The sequence below is a fragment of the Rattus rattus genome, chromosome 2, assembly GCF_011064425.1.
Source record: "Rattus rattus isolate New Zealand chromosome 2, Rrattus_CSIRO_v1, whole genome shotgun sequence".
Lineage (NCBI taxonomy): Eukaryota > Metazoa > Chordata > Mammalia > Rodentia > Muridae > Rattus > Rattus rattus.
The window spans coordinates 134214109-134241055 of record NC_046155.1 but is presented as its reverse complement, the minus strand read 5'-3'; the positions used below and the strand labels follow the sequence as shown (position 1 = coordinate 134241055).

At 43.6% G+C, this 26947-nt stretch overlaps 1 protein-coding gene across 1 annotated transcript in view; it reads left to right on the top strand.

The window, feature by feature from the left end:
* Chsy1 (chondroitin sulfate synthase 1) overlaps positions 1–26947 on the top strand; it is a 61124-nt gene that overhangs the window by 5892 nt on the left and 28285 nt on the right. Inside the window, 1 exon segment of the mRNA XM_032893449.1 lies at positions 9143–9638. Within this exon segment, the coding sequence (XP_032749340.1) occupies positions 9143–9638 (496 nt within the window).

The window sequence follows — 26947 nt, the reverse complement described above, 5'->3', positions numbered from 1 at the left end:
TCTCTTCCATGCAGTTCTTTTTAGCAGATACTAATTTGGAAGGTGTTTACAGGTAAAAATCCACATAGTCAACTTTTAAGCGTGCTTCAGAGTACAACGAATATCAAGTTATGAAAGACATGGTGAAAGGTGTGGTCTGGAAATGAGTGTGATTTTTATCTGTCAGAGTTGGAGGGTCTGTGTTGTCAGTACCCTAGGATCGATCGATCGGTGCGGTCACCAGCAGGATTCATACATTTTTCGCTGTTGTTGAGCGATTACTAATGCTGGGCTGCAGCCCTACAGAGCCTAGTTGAGATGAAGAACTGGAGACGGTTGACTGAAAGGGCTCACAAGGTACCCACAGAAGTGTGCCAAGGAAGGGCATCGAGCAAGGGCAGTCTGACCCTATGCCACCCTTTCTCTTCTGAGTCTTGAGTAGGAGCCTTCGAGAGTGACAGTAGCAGGTTTTCTAAGTCATCAGGTAGCAGGACAGCAGTGGTGGGTGATGTGAGAGGACAGCCATGAGCTATTGGGAAAGTGACAGCAGGGACACCAAGGGCCTGTCTGAGGGAAGGCCCTGTGTGCTATATATGTAAACTGATGGCATGGCCAGTCCATAGTGTAGTTAAGGGGCAGCTTTACATTGTAGATGTGTGTGGGGGGTGGGGCGCACATGAGAACACAGGCAGAGGCATCGGGAAGCCTGCAGAGCAGAGATTGAAAGTAGACTGAACATAGACGGGCCAGGACTATCAGAGAGGGAGAAATAATAGCAGGGGAAGAGAACAGAGAACCGAGGGAGGAGCAGGAGCACAGCAGAGGGACTGGAAGGATGCGGAGAGCAAGAGCAGCAGGGATGGGGGTGGGGTGGGAATTATGCTGCTGTATAGAGACCTGTGAGTTGCTGGGAGTTTAGGGTAGGAGGAGGTGAAATTGATTCCTGTTGGTAGAGGGGAATGGCCGGTGGATGCTGGCTTTTACCTGACCACCAGAAATCCTCCCGTAGTGCATTAGTCCATAGAGTTAATTGGCTGAGCCCATTTCTGAATTTTGAACTGCCTTTTGAGCTTGGGGAATTGGAGTTTCATGTGCCAGACTCAGGAACCTGAGTTTTGCAAAACCGTCAGTGGTATCTCAGCATGAGAGTATTGGTGGAATCCGTGTTTAGAGTTCGGCTGATGGTTTTACAATTTGGTGGCTGGTCGTATTAAACTTTGTTGAGTTTGTTTCTGATGGCCATGTCCACACGTAAGTCTGAAGGATCTGTGATAGTGATCAAAATCTCACAGGAGGGTTTGTCAAGTTTTTTGGCTGAAGAGTTAGGCCCAGTCACAATCTGAAGGAGTTTTTATGTTGCCCAGCCATGCAGACAATGGGCAGGTGGAATTGGATGAAGTGTGTGTGAGGCTGCTGCCCTCCTTATCTGAGAGCACTGTTGCCCCGGTCTTATCACTGGGAAATAAAAGGAGGTAGCCAGGAAACAAGTGCCGGTGAGAAGACAGGCCGGCCTGGGAGGCCGCACAGCGGCACCTGCCTGTCCACTTGGCTCGCACTCATGAGCTGTCTGTCCTTGCTGGCCACAGTTTCCTGTGGTAATGATACTTGAGAGTCCTCCACCTGCTAAGAGTGAGCCGCTGTAAAGCAGCCTGTGATTGTTGAGTCAAGGGTGGCCGTGGCCGCTAGTGAACAGGTTGACTCCAGGTAGCCCCTCACAGCACCAGGACACTGATGACCAGGAGCAAGCTCGCATGGTTTTATTGTTTGCATAACTTCTCTGACACAGTTTTTTTCACCTAAGAGTTGAAAACTTACATTTTGTCTATATATACTATATACCCATCCCACCCCCAGCAAACAAACAAACAAACAAAACCGCTTATTTGGGGCTAATAAGAACTGTAGCTCAGGAAAATACAAGAACTTTGAGCATACAGCAGCAGTGCAGAGGCTGTTCAGAGAGCTCCTCACTACTCAACTGGAGACTAGAGAAGGCCACCACACACCACCTCTTGTTTTAACTCTGCATTTTAATTCTTGTGTTTCAAAGAAGGTGCGTTGTGGTCTCCTGGTGAGTGTTCCTTTTGCTGGTTATGAACCTGGGCTCAGAGGGCTGGCTTCCAGTACTTGGAAATGCCTTCTGGGCCACTGTTCAGACCACTGTTGAGGTGGGAAATTGTAAGAAAAAGGTTTCCCTCCCCCCTTTTAGAACAAGTTTCAGTAACGATACAGCCGAACTGGGTACCTTCCTGCCTCAGTCTCCTGAGTCCTTGGACTGTAAAGTGAAGAGACGCTTTTACCCTTGCTTTCCCGGGAAGTCTGTGTCTGAGGATCATAACTTAGCCATGGAAAAGAATTTCCCCACTGCTCTCTATTCTGTTTTTCACCTGTTCCCGTAACAGCTTGAGATTACGCATGTCTTAAGCACAGTGAGTCAGTTAATTTGAGAGGAAACCATATACCCAGAAACCACGTACCCATAGGGATGCCAAGGACATTTAAAGCAGGGTTCCTATCCTGAGAGAAAAACAGCCCTTGTCAGTTAGTGGCTGAGTCTTTACAGGTCCCTGTCCTGCTCTGACTGACAGTGGACAACAGCATCTTCCTTCTTTCTGTGCTCCACTTGTGAGAGGATGAGTTAAGACTGCTGCCCCTCAGACTGCTTCCCACAAGGGTTCTTTTACCGGCCTTCCCTGAGTGGGCCTGGAGGAGGATGGTCTCCTAGGACCTGGTGTCTGGAGTAGCTCTTACATGTAACCCTGAACAATAGGACAGTCTTGTGACTTCTCCTTTTGCCTCCTAGACAGCTTATAGCTAAAAGTGGGCCACTGTTAGCACACATGGGTGACACTGTGGTCTCAGGTCTGAACACAGGGGCTTGCTCAAGCTGAAGGTACCTCCTGAGAGTGCTAAAGCTGTCCCGGTTTGCACTGGCAGAGAACACAGCCGAGCACCCTTTATTCATCACGATTTTGCTCTTCTGCTTTGGTCTGGGTCACCCTTTCCCCTTCCTCTCTCTGCAATTATTCACTTGCCCACTTTTCTCCTTATGCATACATTTTGGTTATGTGATCTTAAATCCTTTCCCTAACAGAATTCCTAGTGTCCATCAGTTCTACAAATTTGTCCTCCTGCTTAGGCCCCAGCCACTTACCACAGGCCTGAGAAGCTCAAGCTTAGCCCTCTGTAGCCAGCATGTGTAAGAGTGGGCTGTGGGCTAGAAAGTCTTCCTGCCTTTCTAATTAGGAAAATTAGTTTCTAACTATGAAAATGCAGAAACTGTAAAAGGAGGAACTCAATCTTATGCCACTTTTCTTTGATTTGCCTGTTGGATAAGATTATTACAAAATAAACTGCTCTGTTGTCTTTCTGTTTTTCTTGTTACACAAAGCTTCCCCTGGGTAATTTTTCCTCCTTGGTAAATATATCTATTATAGAAGGTGAGGAAAATACAAAGAAAATTAAATGTTTTGATTTCAAAATATTTTTATCTTAAAATTTTTAAATTTTGAGATTATAATTACATTTACCCCTCCAAACCTTCCCATGTAACCACCTTCTCTTTCAAATTCATAACCTCTTTTTTTCTTTGTTTTGTGTGTGTGTGTGTGTGTGTGTGTGTGTGTGTGTGTGTGTGTGTGTGTACACCACGTGCATGCCTAGTGCCCAGAGAAGCCAGCAGAGGGCAAATGTTCTTTATGGTTGAGCCACCTCTCCAGCTCCCAAATTAAGTATTTTCAAATTCCCCACCTAGAACCAACCACAGCGAATACTTTGGGATAGAGCTGTTCGTTATTTCTGGATATTTAGTAAGCCGGGATATCTGTGTATAGTCTTCTCTGCATTCTTAATTTGTGTGGGGTAGGGCGTACAGTCCAGGCCCTTGAACTTGCTGGGTGTACACTGTATCACTTGCTACATCCTTAGCCCTGTTTGCCTGCTTTGTAAACTTAGCCATATGTAATGGCTGCTTACCCAGGACAATGTCTGTATTGTAGATGTAGATTTTCTTACAATGATGCTGACTAGAAGCGAAGACTGACACAAAGCCCTAACTCAACACAGGCATCTCTTGGCCAACCTGCCAGCTGCCCAGCTGCATTTCCTAGTGTGGTTTAATCTGGTACAGGGGATGGCATTTAGAAACTCGGGGAAATAGAAGATTTCCTTGACACGCTCACATTTCAGCTGTCTTATCTGGGCTGTGGAAAGAGTTGGGTATCAGACCATTGAAAATTGAGCTTTCTGGCAAGGACCTTTGCAAATGTTCTGTCATTTCCATTGAGAGCCCCAGGCAGCAAATGTGCTGATGGCCAAGTAGACATTTGTTTATGAAAATCACGGAACTTGACCTGTTTTGATCACAGAAGGAAGGTAAGCTTACTTGTTCAGCAATATTGCCGGCCTTCCATTTGAAATTATAAATGTTCCTCCTCCTCCTCCTCCTCCTATCCTCCTCCTCCTCCTCCTCCTCCTCCTCCCTCCCTCCTCCTCCTCCTCCTCCTCCTCCTCCTCCTCCTCCTCCTCCTCCTCCTCCTCCCACAGAACAGTGAATTGAGTTATGTTCCAGAATGCGTTCACTTTATGGAATCCTAATTGAAAAGATCACAATTTCTTAACATTGGAGGGTTTGCAAAGAATTCATGAGAAGATTTTCCTCAAACCACCCTTCAATTAGAAGAGAAAAGACAACAAGAGGCTTGCCCTGGGTTACCTAAACCGTCCTGGATAATAGTTGGGTGGGGTCACCAAAAGCGCAGAGGAGCTTTTAAGGAAGGTCTGAGGTTGGATCGTCTGTTTTTAAAATTAATTGCTTTCTCTTCTTGGACAAATTACAGCATTTCAAGTCACAGTTGGGCCATTAATTGCATCCGTGACGGCTGTGTTAGCAATGCTTTTTTCCTGCATGCATTCTGCCTGGGGCACTGGCAAACAGTGCAGGCAGAAATGAATTCTGATCTTCAGGCAAATAGGAAAGAGCTTAGTGTTTTGAGTAAAAACACTTAAAATTTAAACTCTTATTAGACTTCTACCCTAAAACAATGTCTGAAATTGAGAGTTAAACCCAATTCAAATGCAGTACATGGCTTGAGGGTCAGGTTTTTAGGCAGAAATGTGAGAGGCACTTTCCATAAGACCATTGCTACAGTGCATACACTTCCTGTCTCTTCTTAATTTGCAAGCCTCTGCCTTCTCTATAAGTCGGACTGAGGCAGCGCTGGACTGGAGTCAGGGCACTTCCGGAGCCCATGCACTGCAGAACGTCCTGTCACAGGTTGTTTCATTGAAGACAGGAGCTACCTTAGCTGCTCCTTCTCCCCTCTAGCATCCTCTTGCTCCCATATTTTTGTGGTTTGGGGTTGGTTGCTATAGTGTGACTTAGAACTTGGTCTGTTTTAGTAGTCACGTTAGCGTAGAAGCACTCTGACATTCATACCGATAGGGGAAGTTAAGTCGCTTTCGTCCTCACCTCTTACAATCCCCTCCTAAGACGGTAGACATTGTTTAGCTTTGAGTTACACTTCAGAAGCACCTCAAGTTACAGTAGATCTTAACACATGGAGCCTCTGGCTTTCCCTCTCAATAATTGCTTTCTTTTTATGCTTTGAGAAAATTGGTTTTCTTCATGTACAAATTGTAGGAAGTATGGCTGGGCTGGTGGACAGTTCTGTGAAGCTCATCTGGAAGAGATTTTTGTCCCTTGGCAAACATAACACACAGCATCTGTAAGTCACCTGCTGCACAGAGGGGCATTTCTCATTCCTCGAGTCCATTGACCTCTGTTATGTGCCAAGATTGAGATTATTTACATTTTCAAAGGTTATTGTGACTGAAAGAAAACAAGAAAGGCCAAACATTACTGTGTAAGGACAGCAGAATCAGAGCTCCTTGGCCTAATAGGGTCGGGTACACCGGCTCCCTGTGGTTAGGGGAATATCAGGAAGTGTTTTCTCCTGCAGTCGTGGCCACATCAGAGAGTTTCGTATAGGTTGTCATGCATTCTGTACGTTGTAGCCATTTGCCAAAGGACTTGTCCCTTTATAGGAGAGCTGGTTTCTCTGTACATTAACTTCTCATCTCTTCTTTATTTACCTTTTTGCTCTATTTTGCTTTTTGAAAGAGAGTCTTACCATGTTGCCTACCCATGCTGATCTCAAACTCATGGTTTCAAGTTGTCCTGTTCTACTCTCTGCTTCCTGAGTAACTAGGACTATAGCCCTGTGCCACAATGCATAACTATGTATATGTGTATATGTATGTATATATATGACAGATTTATTTTATGTGCACATGTGAGTCTCTCTATATCAACACGGATTTATGCATGGATATATGCATGCATGCATCACATGTGCTGGTGCCCAGAAACTCCTTGAAACTGGAGTTGTAAGCACTAGTAAGCTGCCTTATGTGGGTGCTGGGACCCCAACCCTCATCCTCTGCAAAATAGCAAATGTGCTTAACTACAGAGCCACTTCTCCAGCTCCTTTTTTTTTTTTTTTTTTTAATTTAAAAGAGCATATCATTTGTGGAAATGAAGCACAGTACCTGGTATAGATTCTGCAATGCGGTAGAGTTCTCTGTGTCATTTGCTGAAGAGCTGCATGGCACTGCGTAGACTGATCTGTAACCCAGTGCACAGGCACTGGGGGAGCACTAGCTGCAGTGCTGTACCTGTTCTCAGATGGCCTTGTCCAGACTCTCACAGCTTTGAAATAGGTGCAGTTTCCAGTTGTTGATTGGCTACGGTTGGCGGTATTTGCTATTGGTAAATGAAACACCGACACACCTCATATTTAATACCCTAGATATGAGGAAACAGGTTATTCAATCTTGGACTTTTTGAAAGGAATCTGAAAAAGTATTTTATGCAATTGAATATTCAATGTGAACAGGTAATTTGGTTATTTTTATTCCTTATTTTTGACTAGGAAGATAAATGAAACAGTTTTGTTTTTGAAGTATCTCATTTACAGTTATAAAATAATTTTAGAATTTCCGTTTCGCAAGATGAAAAGTGTAGAGCTGGGTGGTGGCGATGGCCATGTGGCACTGAGTGCCCAACACCACGAGCTCACGGGACGGTTTGGACGGCTACGTCTCTGTGAGGTTCACTACCGTTAGTGCTGGAAGATCAGTGGGTGACACTTCCAAGCCTCCTGTACTGAGAGGAGAGTGAACGTTATGTCTACCACACCTGTAGCACCTCCAATCCCAGCTTCCCTGCTTTTGTATTGCTTCCCCAGAAATTTGAAATCTTTTTTCTTTTTCTTTCTTTTCTCTTTCTCTTTACTTTCTTCTTTCCTTCTCTCCTTTTTCTCTCTTTCTTTTTTCTTTCTTTGTTTGAGGCAGGATTGCCTTAAGTAGCCCAAACTGACCTCTAGCCTCAGTCTCATGAGCACTGAGAACATACATGTACACTATACCTGGCTTAGAGATTTTTAAAGATATTCTTCTCCTAGTACTCTCTGTTAAAGATTTGTGCAGATTTAGCTGGTCCACCTCATATTTTCACTGTAGAATGTAGTACTGGTTAAATAAATTAAATTTTGTAGAGAATTGTCACTTGGACCTGTGTGTATGAGGCAGCATACGGTGTGTGGGTAGGTTGGACAGACAGAGATAGTAAGACTGGTACTTGAACCTCTGGCCTTGCACATTCTGAGCACGCATTCTACTATTAGTCTGTATCTACAGTTGATGATTTTATTTTCTCCCTGCCCACATTCGGCAGGGTCTCACTGTATAGCCCTGATTGGCCTAGAACTCGAAGAATTCTCCGCCTCCATAGTGCTGGGTTAAGGGTGTGCACCACCATGTTGGACCTTGATTTTCTTAATATTAAATTTTCTACAAATTCAGCGTCTCTAATGCAGGAATTAAAGTGCTCTGAAATACGAGACTTTTTGAGTGCAGTGTTCAATTCTACCAGTGACAGATTCAAAGCATTTGGATTTTTGGATTAGGGGTATTTGGTATATCCACATTTTTTAAAATATGAAAAACATACACTTTAAAATGTAAAAATGTATAAAGGATATTCAGCCTGTATTTTATTTATTGTCATATTTATATTGGGAGTACTCCATATAAATGAATGGTTGCAGCTAAATTACTTAAGTTCTCAGCCGTAGCCTGAAGTGAAGGAAAGGACATTATGATGGCCATAAATTAGTTGTTTTCAACTGGATACTTTGTTTCCATTTAGTTGGTCACTGATCTTTCCTCTGTTTGACTTGAACCAGCTCCTTTTAAACTTCACACCTTTACCTATGACTTATTTCAGTTCAAATCACTACCTGGGAGTTTCAGAGTGTACATCCCTTTTCTCTTGCCGTGTTCAATTTGGTGCCTCCTAGGGCATAGCGTAGAAGCCTGCTGTGTGGTTGGCTCTACCTCTGGTTCTGCTGAGTTGTCCCCATCTCTTGTTAGTGCTGCACCCTGGCTCAGCCTTAGCATCCAGAGCACTTACCCCGCCTCAGGGAAGCACTCATTGCTCTGGATCTCCTTGCCTGTGTGCTCCTTTCTTTCAAAAAGCTGATAGCATCCACACATGTGACAATGTCTGTCCTGACTGCTCATGACTCCCAGCTGTGGTTTAGTTCACCATTGCATCTGTCTGGCTTGGCGCTTGAGGAACTTTGCAACAAGCTTTGTTGACTGGAAAGTTTGATTTTGTCATTTATCTGCTTTTTACATTTTATTTACTTTGTGGGAGTATGTGGGCATGTGCATGCCGTGGTGCTGATGCAGAAGTCAGAGGACAGCTAGTAGGAGTCGGTTCTCTCTTTCAGCCATGCGGCGTCTAGGGACCAAGCTCAGGCTAGTGATGAGGCGTGGTGGCTTGTTTCTTCGCCAGCTCAGGTGTCTTACGAGCTGAGGAGTTGTCGGTAGAAGTTGATGAAATCCAAAAGTTGACTGCCTAGGTCTTGCTGTGTCAGTTTGGTTGTCAGCTGGAAGTAGAACTTAACCATCCATAAGCTCTGTCCTTCCCTCAGTTGGGTTGTTATGAAAATGAATCTGGGTTTTATGATACTCAATGGGGTCTCCATTAAAGGAGGCAAGCAGACCAATGTTTAAGCATTCATATAATGATTCAAAATGAGCAGATACATGCGTTTCTGAAAGTAACTCCTCTAATCTGTATTTATTTTAATTACAGAACATGGTCCAAGACAATTCCTGGGAAGGTTGAGTTCTTCTCTAGTGAGGGTTCAGACACATCTATACCCATTCCAGTAGTGCCACTGAGGGGCGTGGACGACTCCTATCCCCCACAGAAGAAGTCTTTCATGATGCTCAAGTACATGCACGATCACTACTTGGACAAGTACGAATGGTTTATGAGAGCAGATGATGATGTCTACATCAAGGGAGATCGTCTGGAGAGCTTTCTGAGGAGTTTGAATAGCAGCGAGCCCCTCTTTCTCGGGCAAACGGGACTGGGCACCACCGAAGAAATGGGGAAACTGGCCCTCGAGCCTGGAGAGAACTTCTGCATGGGAGGACCTGGTGTGATTCTGAGCCGGGAAGTGCTTCGGAGAATGGCACCACACATTGGCAAGTGTCTCCGGGAAATGTACACCACCCACGAGGATGTAGAGGTGGGGAGATGCGTCCGGAGATTCGCAGGCGTGCAGTGCGTCTGGTCATATGAGGTAAGAGCAGAATGCTCGTGTGGGGAAAACTGTCCATTTTGCCTTTTGGGTTGTGAGTTAATCATAGGAAACTAGCAATATCAGCCTCTTCAGGGTTAAAACTGGTGTAAGTTATTAGTACATGTTTTAGCCTTAGTTTTTAATTTTTAAAATTCTCATTACCCTGATTTTCCCTGACTTTTTAGATTGCTAGGCCTTTAGAGTAGGCCTCTGGACTTCTGATGTCTTTTAAAATAAGTAATAACACTTGGGACTTGAAGGAAACGTAGGGTTTACTGATGGTCACAGTGACCTTTCTCCATGAAACCCAGAAACATCTGATTTCTTGTTGATTCCACAAGACCGTCTACAAGAGCATAGGATACCTCCTTGTTTCCATCTCCCAAAGGCCCGCACTTTAATCTGGTCAGGATGACCTGCACAGATCAGAAACTTACGTGTTTTGAACTTATAAAATTGTCAGCCGTGAGGAGGCCAGGAGCTGTGTTTGGGAGCTAGGGTTGCAGCACAGTGGTACAGCGCGTGCTATGGCGTGTGCTCAGCATCCCCGAGGGCATCTCTGGCACCAGAAAGAAATGATTTTTTGTTATAGACCTTGACTTTGTATTTGTAAGTCTGACTCCTTCCTTTCACACTAGGCAGCAGGCAGTTGTGAGTGAACACATGGCAGCTTTGAGGAACTACTTGCAGGAGTTTGCTCTTTAATAAGAGGGGATGACTTAATTTTGGGCTTAAAACTGGTATAAGTTACTAGTACATGTTTCTATTAGTGCATGTGTTCTATTGACACGTGTATGCCTCTTGCAGGTAATTCAGGATCAAGTAATGGTAGCAGGAATCGATTTTTGTATTTAGTTTAGTCAACTATTGGTTGTAACAAGCAAAAGGAACTGCTAGGCCTTTTACCCAAAGCAAGAGCTTGCCCTCCTGTGTGAGCCCTTGGCTCTTTCTGAGGGGAAGAAGCATGCTCTTGCCCTTGCTTGCCTCCCCTGACCTGCAGCTTGCTTTTAAATGTCTGCCACTTGTTTTGTTCTCCTGCTTAAAGTTTGAGGGAAACAGACATTTTTAAGTGTACAGCAATGCTCTCATTTAATTTAATTTAAATTAACAAAGGCTCACTTTAAATTCTAAATATGGTTTGAGGGAGCCTTTAATCTCCGTGAGCCATATTCTCCCTCTGCCTGCCTCCATTGTCTGGCGGTTGCTCTCCAGGCCTGGGGGTCTCTTTTATCATGAAATTTTACAGTGAAGAAAACTGTCTTAGTTATTGTTCTACTTTTGTGAAGAGACACCATTTAATTGGGCACTTGATTACGGTTTGAGAGGGCGAGTCTAACAGAATGGTGGGGGCTTTGGAGCAGGGTCTGAGAGACTCCTGATCTCAGGCAGTGTGCAGACAGAAAACCGGGCCCGTCATGGGCTTCTGAAACCAAACAGCTGATCCCCAACGCCATTTCTCCTCCAATAAGGCCACCTTTTCTAATCCTTCTCAAGTAGTTCCATTAACTAGGAGCCATGGCCTATGGGGGAGCCATTCTTATTAAAGCAGCACAAAAACTGTGTAAGGATTTCATGCTGTTAAGTAGATTACAACCCAGCAGTGTTTCTGCATTCCCGTCCTTAATTAAATAGCTATGACCATAGCTTACGTCTCTGTGACTTTGTATGTTTTGGAATGCTTTGTCTTGCTGGCATTCTAGAGGACAAACTTGCTTTTTGTTTGTTGTTTTGAAGGTCTCCTTAGTTGCTGAAGCTGATGGCGAGCTTGCTCTGTAGCTAAGACTGGCCTCAAAATGTAGATCCTTCTGCCCCCACAGTGCAGGCATTGCATGTGTAAACCACCATGCCCAACACTTTTATTATAGTGTGGTCAGAGGTCAGGGTCTCATTCCGTATTGTAGGCTGGCCTGGAACTCTCTGATTGCAGGTATCGACTACCATTCCCACATAGCTCAGACCTTTTGTGGATAATTAAAAACCATAATTGTGTCTTGATGTAGTTTGTCATCAATATCTTATAGGTACTACTGGATAGAGTCAGAATCTTGAGGTAGATAGAGCAAGAACTTTGAACTTTGATTTAACATGAGTACCACATTGTTGGTATAAAGTGGACTCAAGAGCTCTAGGACTTGAAAGACTGAGGGGTGATTTCTTATTCATCTCGAAGTAATGTGACAAGGGTTGAAGTACCAGTGGTCGGTATTGTGGACACTTTGACTTTTGTAAGTAGTCTCACTGACTCAGAGGAGCTGATAGACAAGCGCCTCTCTGGCGGTTTCCTCTTTGCTAGGGAGCTGGGTCAGTAACAGCAGCCACGGGCGGCTCTCCCCAGGAATGTAGGGCAGGCAGTCAGGAATGTCCCTACTGCTTTGCAGTTCTTTAAATGCCTTATGATGACACTGACTTTCCTAGATTTTACTGGCCGGCTCTCCCCTAGGCTTGTGCCAGAGGTTACTCCCCTCAGCTATGCTGAGAATTCTCTTTTCTGTGAGTTGCCTGTTCATAGTTTCAGCCCATGTTTCAGATGTCTGTCTTCGAATTTTGTTCAAGTGCTTTGTTCTCAACATAGTATCTTCTGGACTGTGTGCTTTGTCTTTTTGCCTTCTCTGAATTAGAGAATTTTTAAAAATTGACCAGTTGTGAGTCTAACTCTAGTATAACCTTTCTTTCATGGTTTGTGCTTTTTATTTATTTATTTTTATTAATGCGTATGGGTGTTTACCTTCATTTATGGCTGTGCGTTCATAATGTGTGTCCATTGCCCATGGAGGTCAGAGAGGGGGTTGGATCCCCTAGAACAGGAGCTGCCATGTAGGTGCTGGAACTGAACCTGTATCATCTGGAAGAGCAAGCCCCGTCAAAGCTCTTAATGACTTTTTAGTTTTTTAAGAAATTGTCCCTTCTTTGGGTTCCACAGATTTTTTTTTTTTTTTTTTTGTTTTTTTTCCGGAGTTGGGGACTGAACTCAGGCCCCGCTGAAAAAAAAAAAAGAAAAAAAAAAAAAAACTGAGAAATTCCCCAACCCCTGGGTTCCACAGATTTTATCCTGCATTTTTCTGCTTGTTTGAAATTTCCCCTTTTGTAGTTCTTCATTCTCATTTTAAGGAATACATACAAGGACCCTTTACCATTGGATCAGCCTGCTGGCACCCCTCCCCCATCACTGAGAGACTCTGTCAGTCAGACAGGGCTAATCCTTAGACTTCCTGTAACATAATTATGCTAAGCTTTGAGTCTTGGAAGACTTTATTTTGCTCTATTATAAGCCTAGCCAGAGGATTAGTTTTTTAGAAACTTGCCTTGAAGTAGAAATAATTCCTCAGGTAATAGCTGTGTAATTAAAATGACTCATGAGGAACAGTTGTCAAAGCCAAAACTCAGATTCATTTCTAAGCTTTTTTTTTATTATTGCTGGTACTTATTAATAAATGCCTTTTAAGCATATATTTTTAAAATCATTTTAGTTTTACAGAGAAGTTAAACTTCTTTTACATTCTGGTTAGGTCTTGTACCTTTCACATGGAGTAAAAGCTGTTACCTCAAATTACTCAAGAGGTTGTGAGACATGGTGTTATAGAGTTGGAAAAGTGACTTTGTGTGTGTTTGGTTTTTGTTTGTTTGTTTGTTGTTTTTCAAGACAGAGTTCCCAGTGTAGCCCTAGCTGTCCTAGAACTCTATAGCCAGGCTGGCCTTGAACTCAGAGATCTGCCTGCCTCCCAAGTGCTGGGATTAAAGGCATGTGCCACCAGTGCCAGTCAGCTACCCCCCATTAAACTTTTTATTGAACCTTTGTGAATTAGTTTGCACCTACTCATCTCACTGTCCCTTTGTATCTTCCCTCCACTTTTGCAACTCCCCCTCCCCCAAACCCTGAAAAAGTCTCACCATAGAATCTGTAGTGTGTTGCGGTATGTCACACAGTATACTCTTTTGCCCAAACATTGTTCCTTGCAGATTTCCATTGCAGTGAGTCATTGGTTTGGCATGCTGCTACACTGTCAATACTGGATCTCTACCAGGACCCCTCTCTGATAGATATCCTCTTGTTGCCCTGTGTTGTAGAGCTCTTGCGGCTTTGGATTTGCAAAACCTCCCCTTCACATGCTTCAGCAGTTCGTACATGAGGTACATGTTAGGGTGAGCCAACTCAAAGCCCTGGACCAGGGTCCTAGATGTCAGCTGAGTAAGTCAGCCCACCAGCTTTCCTGACCCAGCACTGCCCTTACTAGACCTGCAAATGCAGGTTCCCATAGAAGCCAACAGAGGGTATTGGATCCACCAAGAGCCATGGTTACAGGCAGATGTGAGCCACTCAGTGTGGGTACAAGTCCAGGCCTCTACAGGACCAGTAAATGCTCTTAACCACTTCTAGTCCTGGAGTGCGGTTTTGAAGGAAATTCGTGCCTCTGTCTTACCTCTTGAGGGACTTCCAGGGTGCTCATTTTTGACTGTGGTTGTAGACAAGGCTAGAGGAGATCTGGAAAATGAGTTGGATATAGGATAAGTTCTAAGACCAGATAGCCCACTGTCTATATAGTTTTTCTGTTTCTCTAGTACAGTGTTCTCTGGATTACTTTAGGCATTTAGTTAAAATTCAGAGTCCTGAAAAGGCTACTTCTAGGCATTCTCACCAGAACTCTTTATACTTTTATGGAGGACAGATTTGATTTTGTCTACTCTTCTCTTTCATTGATATCACCTAAGATCATCCTTTTATTGGATACCCAGTTCATAGCTTACAGTGTCTTTTCACTTAGATACATTATTCTGAATATCTCTTTAAGAAGTCAAACAAATTGGAAAAATTTGGAAGACTTATGAGCAGTAAGTTACAACATATTCATTTAAAAGATAATATTTGTACCTCTTTCATTAGCAGCACACAGTTCTGGTGACACTGGTGCAGAAAACATTCTTATTATTATTTAGATCATAGGAATAAAGAAAACATAGCCCCTCGTAGTAGTTGGAATAAGAATGGCCCTGAATACTGGTTCCCCAGTTGTAGAACTATTTGGGAAGGATTGGGTGTGGCCTTGTTGAAGGAGGTGTGTCACTGGGGACAGGTGAGGAGATTTCTAAAGACTCTCTTGCCATTTCCTGTCTGCCTCAAACTTGAAGATCAAGATGTAAGCGCCCTGCTGTTCTTTCTGCTATGCCTTTGCTCTGTAATCGTGGACTCTAGCCCTCGGGAACTGTAGCCCCAATTAAGTGCTTTCTTTTGGAAGTTACTTTGATCATGAGGTTTTATCACAGCAGAAAAGTAAACTAAGACAATCCTACTCTCTCATACTTAAAAAGAAGTAGGCTAGAGTACAGAGAAACAGAGGGCAAGGTTTGTGGTCTTAAGACAGCAAAATGATTAGCATGAGAAGTGGTGGATGGAGAGGCCAGGGTAGCACAGAGGTTGAGACATGGCAAGGTTGAGCTGGTGAGGACTTTGGTCACAAAGAGGCCTGGACTTGAATCATGGTGCTTCTCATTTTAGCGGTGTGGTCTTGTGCAACAAGTTACCTAACTTCTGGAACCTGCGTTTTTGTTTTTGTTTTTGTTTTTGTTTTTGTTTTTTCAGAATGGAACAAGGGGAGAAATTGCCCCCAGAGGGGGATGGTTTCAAGGATTGTGATGATGTGTATTACCATAACTAGAGTGGGGTAAGAGCTGGTCCTGTGAGATGAGAGGCTGCTGAGGGTATCCTTGAAGTATTGCAAAACAGCCACTCAGAGCTCATTCCTGAGAACTCTATGCATGTAGATTTTGACCTGGATAAATAGGTATTTAACTGTGATTGGTAAAAACAGCATTGACTTAGAATCTCTTTTCTTGGACTTGCACTTACAACTGTTTGTTGCTTTGGATCTGTAATTTGCTGTGTACGTAAATTCCCTGTAGTCTCGCTGAGATAGTGTATAGGTGGATTATGTTGTGAAAAGGGTGGATCAGCATGTCTTCGTAATTTGTGAGTCTGGTAGGCCTGTGCTGAAGGCATTCTAGGCTTTATTTCTTAATCACTTTTATTATTGGAAGGTTGTCATTTTACCTATTAAACCTGTATGTGTAGTTGATACAAGAAGGTTTCTTGAGCACACTAACAGGAGATAGGATAAACATGTTCCTTTTTTATTTAAACTTAAAATAACATCCGAGCATTATTTTCCTGTATAGTTAAAAAATTGAGATAGCAGATGTTACCATCTTAATTCCTCCAGCAGAATGTATAGCCTAGCTTTTAATATTTAAGTATTCAAAATGGCATATAAGTCATTTTAAGATAATAGGCATAAGGTGATTCCTGAATTCTACACTAGGAACTTATCGACATGAAGGTGAGTTATTTGTACAGAAAGAGCTTCAATGTACACTTGACAAGTGAGCAAGGGGGAGCCAGGCCGCAGCTGAGAGGAGCAATACGAATTCAGGGTGCAGTGTAAAAGGCTTTGGCAACCTGGGTCTCTGCTTTCTCTGAAGATAATTAGATTTCTAGAATATTCTAGTTTTAGTATATGTGTTGTTAAGCAAGCATATTTTTAGATTGCTTCAAAGTAACTTATCTTCCCAACTTTTAAGAGATAACAAATTTAAGTTTGTAGTTCTGATATTTAATCATCCTTATTGGTACTTAATCTGGTGTCTTCAGCATAGCAAATGAGGGAACAAAAGCAAGAAGGAACTGGACAGTGCACCGAAGGTGGCAAAGGCAGTGTGGCTGGGATTGGGGAAATTGGGTAAAATTGCTTAAGGTTTAGAAGCGTGTTGTAAGTTGGTATGTCTCCATCAAACAACAGAAGGTGTTTGTTTAATCAGTGTTGTTCTGTATATACATGTCAGGTTCTGGAGTTGTCTGTGGACCTCACGCCAGATTGTTGCTTATCAGAAGTGGACTTTCCACGAGATTTGCTTGAATAACTTGAGAGGAGCAGTTGCCACTCCAAACCTAGACCTGGTGTCTCGGTGGGTGGAATTTCCCTGATTACTGTAGTGCACACAGGCTTCTCTGACAGTTCTTCACCCACTAAACCTTCAGGAGTTGTCATTCATTTAGACTCAGAGAACATTTCTTAGGAGGTACTGGTGTTCTGGAACCATGTAGAACTTAGTATTGTTAATTTACATTTCCACTACATTGTCCCAGGTAGCAAAAAGAGAGTTTGAATTTGTTTTTTCCAGTAAGAATAGATTGTAGTTGGGCTGGGGGGAAACTAGACTGGGTGCCAAATGCTCCCAGTGGGCTGTGCTTTATAAGGTTAATAGTATTTACGTTCCTTTCTTCTCTGTGAGTCTTGTTAACACTCATGAACTGTATGACCAAATACAAATGTGTGGGATTGAAGGACAGCACTGTCATTCCCAGCCACAGCGTGAGAACAGCAGTCTCAGGAGATGACAAACACAAAGGTTTGACAGGATTGTTTTTCTTTGTCGGTACTGGGTCTCACTATGTAGCCTGGCTGGCCTTAAGTTCCCAGTTCTGCCTCTGCTCTCTGGGGCCTGCTGTTGCTTGCATGGGCCACCACAAAGCTAAAACTAAATGTTTGTTTACATCTATGGTGGGGATCCCTCAGCTTTTCAGACTAGCTACTAAGTAACTTAAAGCTTATTTATGGAACTAGTAACATGTTTCAGCAGTTACAAAGTGAAACTTATTGTGAGTCAGCATCCACAAGCAGAGTCTCAGGGGAGGTGACATGGCCGTGTTAAATTCTCTCCAATGTAATGGAGTGTGAGGAGGACATCTCACCTCCTTATGTTACATCTGTAATTCCAGACCAGTCAAGACTAAAGTACCTACATATAGAACTTCCTCCAAGATACCTGATGAGTGTTTCTTCCAGGATCAAGGTCTTGAGACACAGAGACGTGACCCAGTGTGGGCCTCTGGATTGAATTTTTGGACAGTCTGCTGCTCTGGGACAGTTGTGTACACATGTTAATTCCTCATTTTGATGTGTTCCTGTATCGTTATGGAGAGGAGGATGTGAAACAGGGCAGGGGGTGCTACTCTCAGCACTTAGAGCTCTTACTGGAAATGGTTTCAGTGTGTGTGCGCGTGTGTGCCAGCCATGCTGTCTGGAGAGGTCAAGGATAACCCATGGAGTTGGTTCTCTCCTTCTACCTGTGTCCCAGATACTCAGCCCAGGCAGGCAGACCCACTGAGCCGTCTCACCAACCCCTCTGAAATTAATTCAGAATTAAAAACGGTAGAGCCAGGGTGGTGGAGTCATTCTCAGCTACACAGTAAGTTGGACTGCTGCATGAATGACTCCAAAAGTGGGCTGGGGGCAGTTAGAACACAGACCCTTCCAGCTGAAAATGAGGAGCTTTTGTCGTGGTTGTCATGTAGGCTGTTCTGTGCTGTGGGAAACTGGGCAGAGCAATACAGAACTGAATTCTCTGAGTGGCTATTGTACAGGATGTGATTTGGAGCTTACTGACTTCTAGGAACTTGAAGATAGAAGAGCTCTTTGTTCTAGAGGCTGCAGACTTCTAACTCCATAAAGAGCTTATCATTGAGCAAGATTATAATGTGCCCTGTCATGACTGTAAAAACATGTGTAATGGGACCATTACAGCCAAACCTTTCCTGGGTAGCAAGATTCTTTTCAGCATCCACAGAGCAATTGAATGCTAATCCCCTGCTGACATCAGAGTTGGGGGAGGGGCAACCTTGCCAGCCTTTACTGCCGTGGGGTGAAGAAATCTGTGCAAAGTTATTTCTTTGATGTCTGACATTTATTCCTAAGCCAAAAACAAAAAACAAACAAAAACAAGAATTGGGGTTGGGACTTAGCTTAATGGTAGAGCACTTACCAGATAAGCATGAGGTCCTATGTTCTGTTCCTAGATCCTTTTACCTCAAAAAAGAAGGCTTAGTTTTATTTATAACAATGTAATTTAAAGCAGTAGAAGGCTTGCTGGTTTGGTAGATATTTATAATGGATAATTTAATAATTCAGGTGTCTGCTTGATCAGTTAGAACACAGTGCCTATGGAAATGAACATATCCAGGTAATATAATATGCTTAGCTTTTAAAATGATATAAAACCAGTGTGCCTGTCTGCCCCGACATGGAGACCACAGGACAGTGAGGGCATAGCCTTGCAGTCATGTCTACCAACTGCTCTGTAAATACTAGAAAACAAGAGACTCAGAAGAAACAAACAGAAGGGAGCTTAAGAGATAGGCTCAGAGCACCTGAAGAAAGGTTTTAGATGAGCAGTCCATGGGGGGAGTCCCTTGTTTATTTAAAAAAAAAAAAAAGACAAGACTATATGGCTTTAGATCATTATTATAGTGGCTCACATCTACCTGTAACTGCAGTTCCAGGAAATATGCCTTTTTCTGACCTCATGGGCACCGGGCTTGAGTGTGGTGCACAACTTCTAAAAGGAAACACCTACACACATAAAATGAAAGAAATAAAAGTGTAAAATATTATAATTGAACATCAAATTTCATGATGAGTTAGGCCTGGTGGCATCCACCTATGTTAGCTACTACGAGGCAGGAAATCACAAGTTTGAGATGAGCCTGGTATCCCACTCAGGTCCTGTCTTTGGGAGGGGGCATCATAAGTAAATAAAACCTACCACACAGTTCTTGGCTCTGGGTACTAATCTCCAGCCATCTGTGCCCCAGTTGTCCTCAGGCTCTGGCAAGACTTCATTCTCAAGTCTGTTCCTCACACTAGTCTTCAGTGTCACATATGTCCTCCGTATCCAGGGATTTATTCCCTTTAAGAAAGATACATCACTGCACTACAAGGACGCACATTGGGTGTGCAGATGGCCAATTGCAAACCAGCAACTGTGAACCAAAGACTGCCTTTGGAATACGTGGCTGTTCCCCGTATCAGCTGTGGCTTGCTGATGAAGTAAGTCACTTGGTAACAGTGGCAGGGGATCAATAGAACTTCTAAAGGCCCTTAACCAGCAAAGCAGAAGTTGCTGTGACATTGCAGAGGCAACAATAATGAAATTGGTTCAGTTAAGCCTTTGCAGTAAAGCATTTTAATATGGGTAAATAGCTTTCATTAACATTTCAATTCCGTTACATTTATCTAGTTAAGTTATTGTATGTATGTGTGCATGCTACAATAGTATACATGCGGAATCAGAGGAAGACTGCCAGGAGTTGGTTCTCCAAACCATACTGGTCCCAGGGATCAAACTCGTATCTTTAGCCTCGGCACCAAGTACCTTTACCCACTGAACCATCTCATTGGCCCTAGGCAGATTGTTATACTCTTTAACATGATCATGTTCTTTTCTGTGTAATGTACTTAAAGTCTTTTTCATTGTAACTGTTTCCAGTATTCATTTGGCAGTCATCAATAAAGTTACGTGGCCAAGAGTTTTAGATAAAGGGAGAGTCTTAATCTTCCATCACTTTTAGAATGCTCTCAGGTTTAAGCTAATGTGCAGTGATGAGACCTTATGGGCCTGTCAGTCTGCAGTCTCTTGTAAGATGTTGTGATGGGCTTCACGGAGTTGATGGCAGCATGAACACAGGCTGTTCGGCCTCAAGCCCAGTGTCTCAGGAAATTCTCCACTTTCTGGAGCAGTTGCTCCCAGAGTTGCGATGCCTAGACTCTCACATCTGGGTCCCTGCCCCTGAGCACTCCTTGATCCTTGATGCAGGAGCTCATCAGCTACTGAAATAGCTCAGAGAGGGGGGCGCTCTTCCATGCCACAGAAGAGTTGTTGGACATTTAGTGTTGGTCAGAGACAGGCCTGTCGTTAAAAACATAGCCTGTCTTATTCTTCTTGATAATATCGCTCTTTTCTGTAATGTTAAGAGAAATCAGTTGAATATCATTTTGACTTTACAGTATGTATAGTCAGTTGAATAGCATCCACCCAGAGATAGCAAGTCTTAGTAAATGTCACCTCATTTGGAACGGTGTCTTTGCAGATTCTTTTATATTAAATTGAGGATCTTGAGGTCAGGACACAGCCCTAGTTTGTCCTGGAGGGCACTAAACAAGAGAAGCATAAGACACACAGTCAGGAAGGCTCTGTGAGAACAGCACACATTGGATGGTGGCAGCCATCAGAAGCTGGTACAAGCCAGTAGGCCCCGGAGAGAGCATGGCCTTGCCAGATACTTCTTGAGTGCCACCTTTCTAGCACTCAGAAAGGTAGGAGAATCCCCCCTCCCCCCCATGTCTCTCTGCCTCTGTCCCTCTCTGCGTTCTGTCTGCAAGTGTAATACATGCACATGTTGGCGTCTGGAAGCCAGAGGTTGGCTTTGGGGCTTCTTTTTCAATTGTTCTCCACCTTGTTTGCTTGTTTGTTTGCTTTTTTGCTTGTTTGCTTGTTTGTGACAGGCCTCACTGAATTCGGAGCTCTTAAATTTTTTATAGACAAACTAACCAGCAAGCCATAGATCTCTAGCTACCTGTTTCCCACCCCGTGCCTAAGCGTAGGGGTTACAGAAGCACAGCCAAACAACTTGCTTTTAATGTGGGTTCTGGGGATCCAAGCTCAGGTCCTTACTTGCTCAGCAGGTGTTTTACTCACTGAATCATCTCCCCAGCTCTATTTCTGTTTTATTTTTAAGCCAGCAAGTCTGTGGTTATTTGTTGCAGTAGTCTTTTAAAGACAGATTCTCCCTATGTAGCTTTGTCTGGCCTGGAATCACTTTGTAGACCAGGCTAGCCTCAGACTCAGAGAGATCCACCTGCCTCAGCCTCCCAAGTACTGGGATTAAAGGTGTGTGCCACCATAGGCTGGCTGTAATGGCCGTCTTAAGATGCAAAAGTAGTGTATTATCCAAAAGAAGAGCCTTCGTGAGTGCAAGAACAGAGAGGCTCCATCACCCATCATGGAGCTGTGGGGCCAAGGGCTGCTCCTGGTAAGGGCATTTCTAGTAACAGGACACCGCTTTGCAAGTGTGTCCTGTGAAGTGCCGGACTCAGTGAGCACCGCCCTTCTTACTGCCTGGTTTGTCCAGGGCAGAGGCTGTTACAGTGTAGTCCCCGGGCCAGCAGGCTCTGCATCATCTTGTCTTAGGTCCTCCTGATGGCCCGTATCAAAAACCAGAGCCACCGTGTCCTCAGTTATATATCAGAGCCATTTAGGACTGTTTGGGTTTGACTTTTTGTTTGTTGTTTGTTTTGGACAGATTTACTAAATAGCCCAAGCTGGCCTCAACTCTACAATACTCTTGTTGCCTCAGTCTTCCAAGGGCTGGCATCACAAGTTTGTGTCACTATGACACGGGATGGACTTTGTGTACTGCCTGTTTTCTAATGTGTTCCTTTTCTTGTGAAAGTGTCTTAGGCTTCCGTGTTTTTGATGACCTTAACAGTCACATATTGTGTAGCATTTCCTCATCTGGGACTTTTCTCATGTTTTCCTCATAACTAGATTGGGATTAGGGGTGTTTGAGGAGACCAGAGGCAGAAAGCTGTTTTTCTCACTTTGTGTCCAGGGTGTGCTGCCAGCTCCATTGTCACCTTTAATGCTGACCTGGCTTCCTGCTGTGGAAGGCCTCTTTATTAGAAAGTCACTTTCATTCCTGGATTTTCCCAAGCCCTTGGGAAAAGAGAATCACTATGTCCTGAAAAGCAGGGTGTTATTATCCAGCTTCTTTGAGGTTGAGATACTGACATATTTTAGAACTTTGTGTAGCGGTGTGTTTTGGTTTGTATTTTTGACAGGGTTTATTATTTTGTAGCTTGGGCTGACCTGGAATTCACTGTCTAGCCCAGTCTACCCTGAGCTGCATGGTAATTCCTGTGTCTTGGTCTCCAAGCTCACAGGCATGAGCCACTAGGTCTAGCTGACATTCTTCAGTGCAGACATCATTCTGTTCTCTCCACTTCAGGAGTCTGCATTTATATCAGGGCATTACTGTATTTTGCACTGAAATAAAATGACTGCTGTCATTTTGCCGTTGAGAATTTTTCCAGTTGAGCATGCTTTGCCTTTTCTCCCTTTCAGGCACTAGAAGATGCTCTTGCCTCTTGTCTACACTTTTTATCCTGTTTAGAATCTTCAGTGTCTTAGGGAACCAAGGCTCCTTCTGTTGGGTGACACAGTTAGAATGTAATTGTATTAGGGAGTCTAGGCCCCCTCAGATGCTCGAGCGAGGGTGTGTGTGAATGCTAAGCCACGTGTACACACATAACTATAAGCATTTCTGTGACCTTCTGGGTCTATATTGAGGTGAGCATAATTGATACTGTTGTCCCAGTCTCTGATCTCCACCACATAGATGATTGTAGCTTAATTGACTTCCCACCCTGGCAGAAGCCTGCTCTTACCACCTCACGTTATCTACTCGCGTTCCTGACTAGTGGGTCTGCAGCTGTTGCCTGGATCCCTGTGAGAAACAGCTGCACCATGTGGCTCACCGGGCTCTGTAGCTTCACGCTCATTTGGAAGCTCTGTCTCCTCCACACTCTTCTCCTTGTTCTTCTTGGTGCTGGGAATAGAACCCAGGCTAATAGTTGCATAATTTTTCTTTTAAATATTATTTTTGTTTAATTCAGGCTCGGGTATTTTTATCTGATATCGTGTTTCTTGCTATTGGTAATTTAGACAGGTGGCACTTCCCACTTTTGTGTCTTAATAATACTAATTTTGGACAGGTTTATGCCTGAGTATAATGAAGATACAGAGAATTATTCAACTGATGTTTTTTGAAGTTGGGTTCAATCCCCCTGGCCCCATTCTTTTTATAGTGGTTCATGTGCCCAAGGGCGTGTGGAATTTTAATAGAACACATTAATGGATGTGTAAAGGATTTTAAAGACAAGTCTAAACAGCTTAGATGATAGTGTTCCACTCAGATGGTTGTTAGCAAGCTGAAGAAGGTCTGGAAGACCATGTGACTTGTTCGTTCATTTGTTGCTATAGGATCATGACTAATGCCTCCTGTGTGATGTGGCACATTTAGCCAGAATGCTGGGGCGAAGAAATGTATACGTTCTTGCTGTTATGAAATTTATCTGAGACAGATTGTTTCTGTGATTCATACGGTCACAGAAATAGATAACTTTCAGAGGGTTGTTTCATGCACTTATTTTGAAAAATCAGCAGTCAGTAATTCTTGTACCTACTCTGCACCACACTTGGGTGGGGTGAACAGTAGAGACAAAAGAGCCAGAACCAAGAGCACACGAGGGAGCGCTTCTCCCAGGCTGGACAGAGGCGTCAGAGGCCGAAGGGGACCTAGCAGGCTCAGGTAGTATGGGCGGTTTCCTGGGGAAAGTGCTCAGCAGTTAAGGGAAAGTTGGCTAAATGGAGGGCAGGTGAATATGAGCCTTGAGTACAGCATCCGCCCACTTGCTTTAATCTGTCCTTCCCCTCAGCAAGTACTGCCTTTATGCCTCACCTCCAGATGCTGCTTCATGACGGACGTGTAAGTGGTAGAGAAATACATCTTTGCAGACAATGGGTATTTTTAGAGTTTTTTGTCATAAAATACAAAGTGCAAGTATAAAGCATTCTTGTAATTTAGGCAGCCACAGAAATCACAGGTGGGTAAGATGGAACGTCACCTCAGGAGCTTGCCCCACAGAGGAAAGGTGTGCACCCTGCTGCATCTTAGGAGTTCAAATGGAGCTAGGAGCAGATGACTGTAGGAATCGAGTAGGATGGTGGGTGGGGCACATCCATGTACACGGTGACTGCCACTCAGCCTTGTGAAAGGGCATCAGGCTGTGCATGCAGTGATAATCATATATAATGTGACCATGTGCAAGGGAAAGTGGGATAGCTCACTTAGAGGGCTCGGCTCGCATGGATGAAGAAGTCTCCATCCCCAGCAGCACACCAAATACAACGGTGAATTCCTGAAACCCAGAGGTCCAAACATGGAGGTTAGAGTGATGGGAGTCAAACTCTTCCTTGCCTACATAGTGAGTTTGAGGCCAGCCTGGGCTGTATGAGACCCTTTATCAAGAAACAGGGCCCAGCAAAATGACTCAGAAGCCAGAAGCACTTTTTGCCAACCCTGATGGCCTGAGTTCAGTCTTCGGACCCTAGGGTAGAAGTACAGAACTGATTCCCAAAAGTTGTCTGATTTACACAGGCATACTGTTGTGTGTGCACACATACACGCACACATGCTGCACATACATCACATAAATGTAATGAAAACATGAAAAATCAAATGGCTTTAAGTCAGAAGCATGTAATAAGAATGCTGTAAATCTATAATTCAAAATTAACTTTGAATATCAAATTCAAAATAGGATCTTTTAGATTAAAGGAGATACTATGCCAAGGCAGCCGGGTGAAAGGATTATTTAATACCTGTAAAATTCTGTGTGCTTAACTCTTCAGTTTCTTTTTTATACGGCCTTTCAAATATGTGTGCTCTTCCTAACACTGTAGGCTCATACTGATAGTATACTAGACAGAAAGCCTCATGAAAGCTCTGTGACTTAGTCTAACTTGGTATTCCGAGGTATTGACACACAACATTCAATTAATTGCCAAGGTGACCAGACACATGACAGAGGATGTACTCGACTGGCAGATCACTTACTGTTTTCTTTAAGACGGCAGGTGAAAACATAAAGGACTTAAGTGTCATTGCATATCTTAATCACTGTCTCCCAGTGAAAGGGCGTACAAGTGCGTTATGATGGCATAATGGTGAAGCCGAGGCTGGCAGTTGGGAGGCAGGAGGGTGATGCACCTGAGGACTGCCTGGCACATTTCAGTGCTGACTTTTTAATGCCTGCATTGCAGGTGGTGAGTCCTGGTCACATGGGCTGGCACACAGGAAATGAACTTACCACTCCTGGGCTTCCTCTATAAATAAGATGAAGAGACAATACCTAGAAGTAGAATTACTAGGTTAGAGGGAGGCGTATGTAATTTTATAAGAAATGGCTGTTTTTCTCTAAGTACTTGTACCAAATTAGTTCTCTATGTGAAGAATTCTGGTATCACTCTGCTTTATGTTCTCACTAGTGTTTCTATTCCACTCCTTAATGGTGTGTGTGTGTGTGTGTGTGTGTGTGCGTGTGTGCGTGTGTACGCGTGCGCGCACATGCATGTATGCATTTGTACATACTTGTATATGTGCCATGATATATGTGTGGAAACCAAAGAACTTGTAGGAGTCAGTGATCCCCTTATACCATGTGGGTCTAAGGGATGGAACGCGGCTGGTGTCGGCTTGGCAGTGGTGTCTACTTCCCAAACTATCTAGCCAGTTTTGGTTTTGCTCTTGGTGCAGTCCGGGCTACTCTCACCTTTCGTCTTCCCATCTTTATCTTCCAAGCTCTGGTACTATTGGCATGTGTCATCACATCCAGCTTAGTATAGTTCATAATTTCTGTTTTTAGGTGAAAATTTTAGTTGCCTGCTGAAATCGTCCATTTTATCATCCTCATCTTAAAACTTAATCACGTGGTCTTAAAGACTGTATCTGATATGCATCTGTCTCATGTCTACACCCACTTCAGTTTTCAGTCATTGCTCTTTGTGATAGTTGAGTGACCATGAACTGACCGAATGGAGGCATTCCTAGCTCTAGTAAAGCACACCCGTGTCCTCAGGGGAGGACTGATTCATGGGAAGTCACGGGGGGGGGGGTCTGCTTTGAATGTACATAATGCCATTCCATAGGCCGCTGCCCCTACAATCCTTTCCTATGCTTCCTGCTTAGCCATACACCCTTCTTCTTCCCCGGCTCCTGTTGCTATATTCTGTGTAAGAAACTGTGAACTGAGGCCTCTGGAACCACAGTGATTCTTCTTGTAAATTATCTGTGTGTGGTACTTGACTACAGTTTGATGACTGCTTTGTCTAATAACTTCAACAAATAACAGACATGTATAAGATTGGCAAGTCTTTGGATATGGTTAGTGTCCCCAAGTAAGGTTGTGATTATGCTTCCACTTCTGAGAGACACTGTGTGACACATTACACACTTCAGATGGGGATATAGCTGGGTCTAAGATTGCTCTTCATGTCTGCTCTGAAAATACAGCTGTCCATTTTCCTGTCGGGCCCTCACTTTAATAGGCGTACACTCTGCAGTGGAGCTCCGTCCCCACCCTCAACACTCCATTCTGTGTTTCTTTATCACAACTATAATTTAGGGCAGGATTTTATATATATAAATAAATATATATTATATATATTATATATATAATCCTGCCCTAAATTACACACACACACACACACACACACACACACACTGTCTTCCGACACACTAGAAGAGGTCATCAGATCTCATTATGTGGTTGCTAGGATTTGAACTCAGGACCTCTGGCAGAGCAGTCAGTGCTTTTAATCACTGAGCCATCTCTCCAGCCCTAGGGCAGGTTTTCTAATCACTG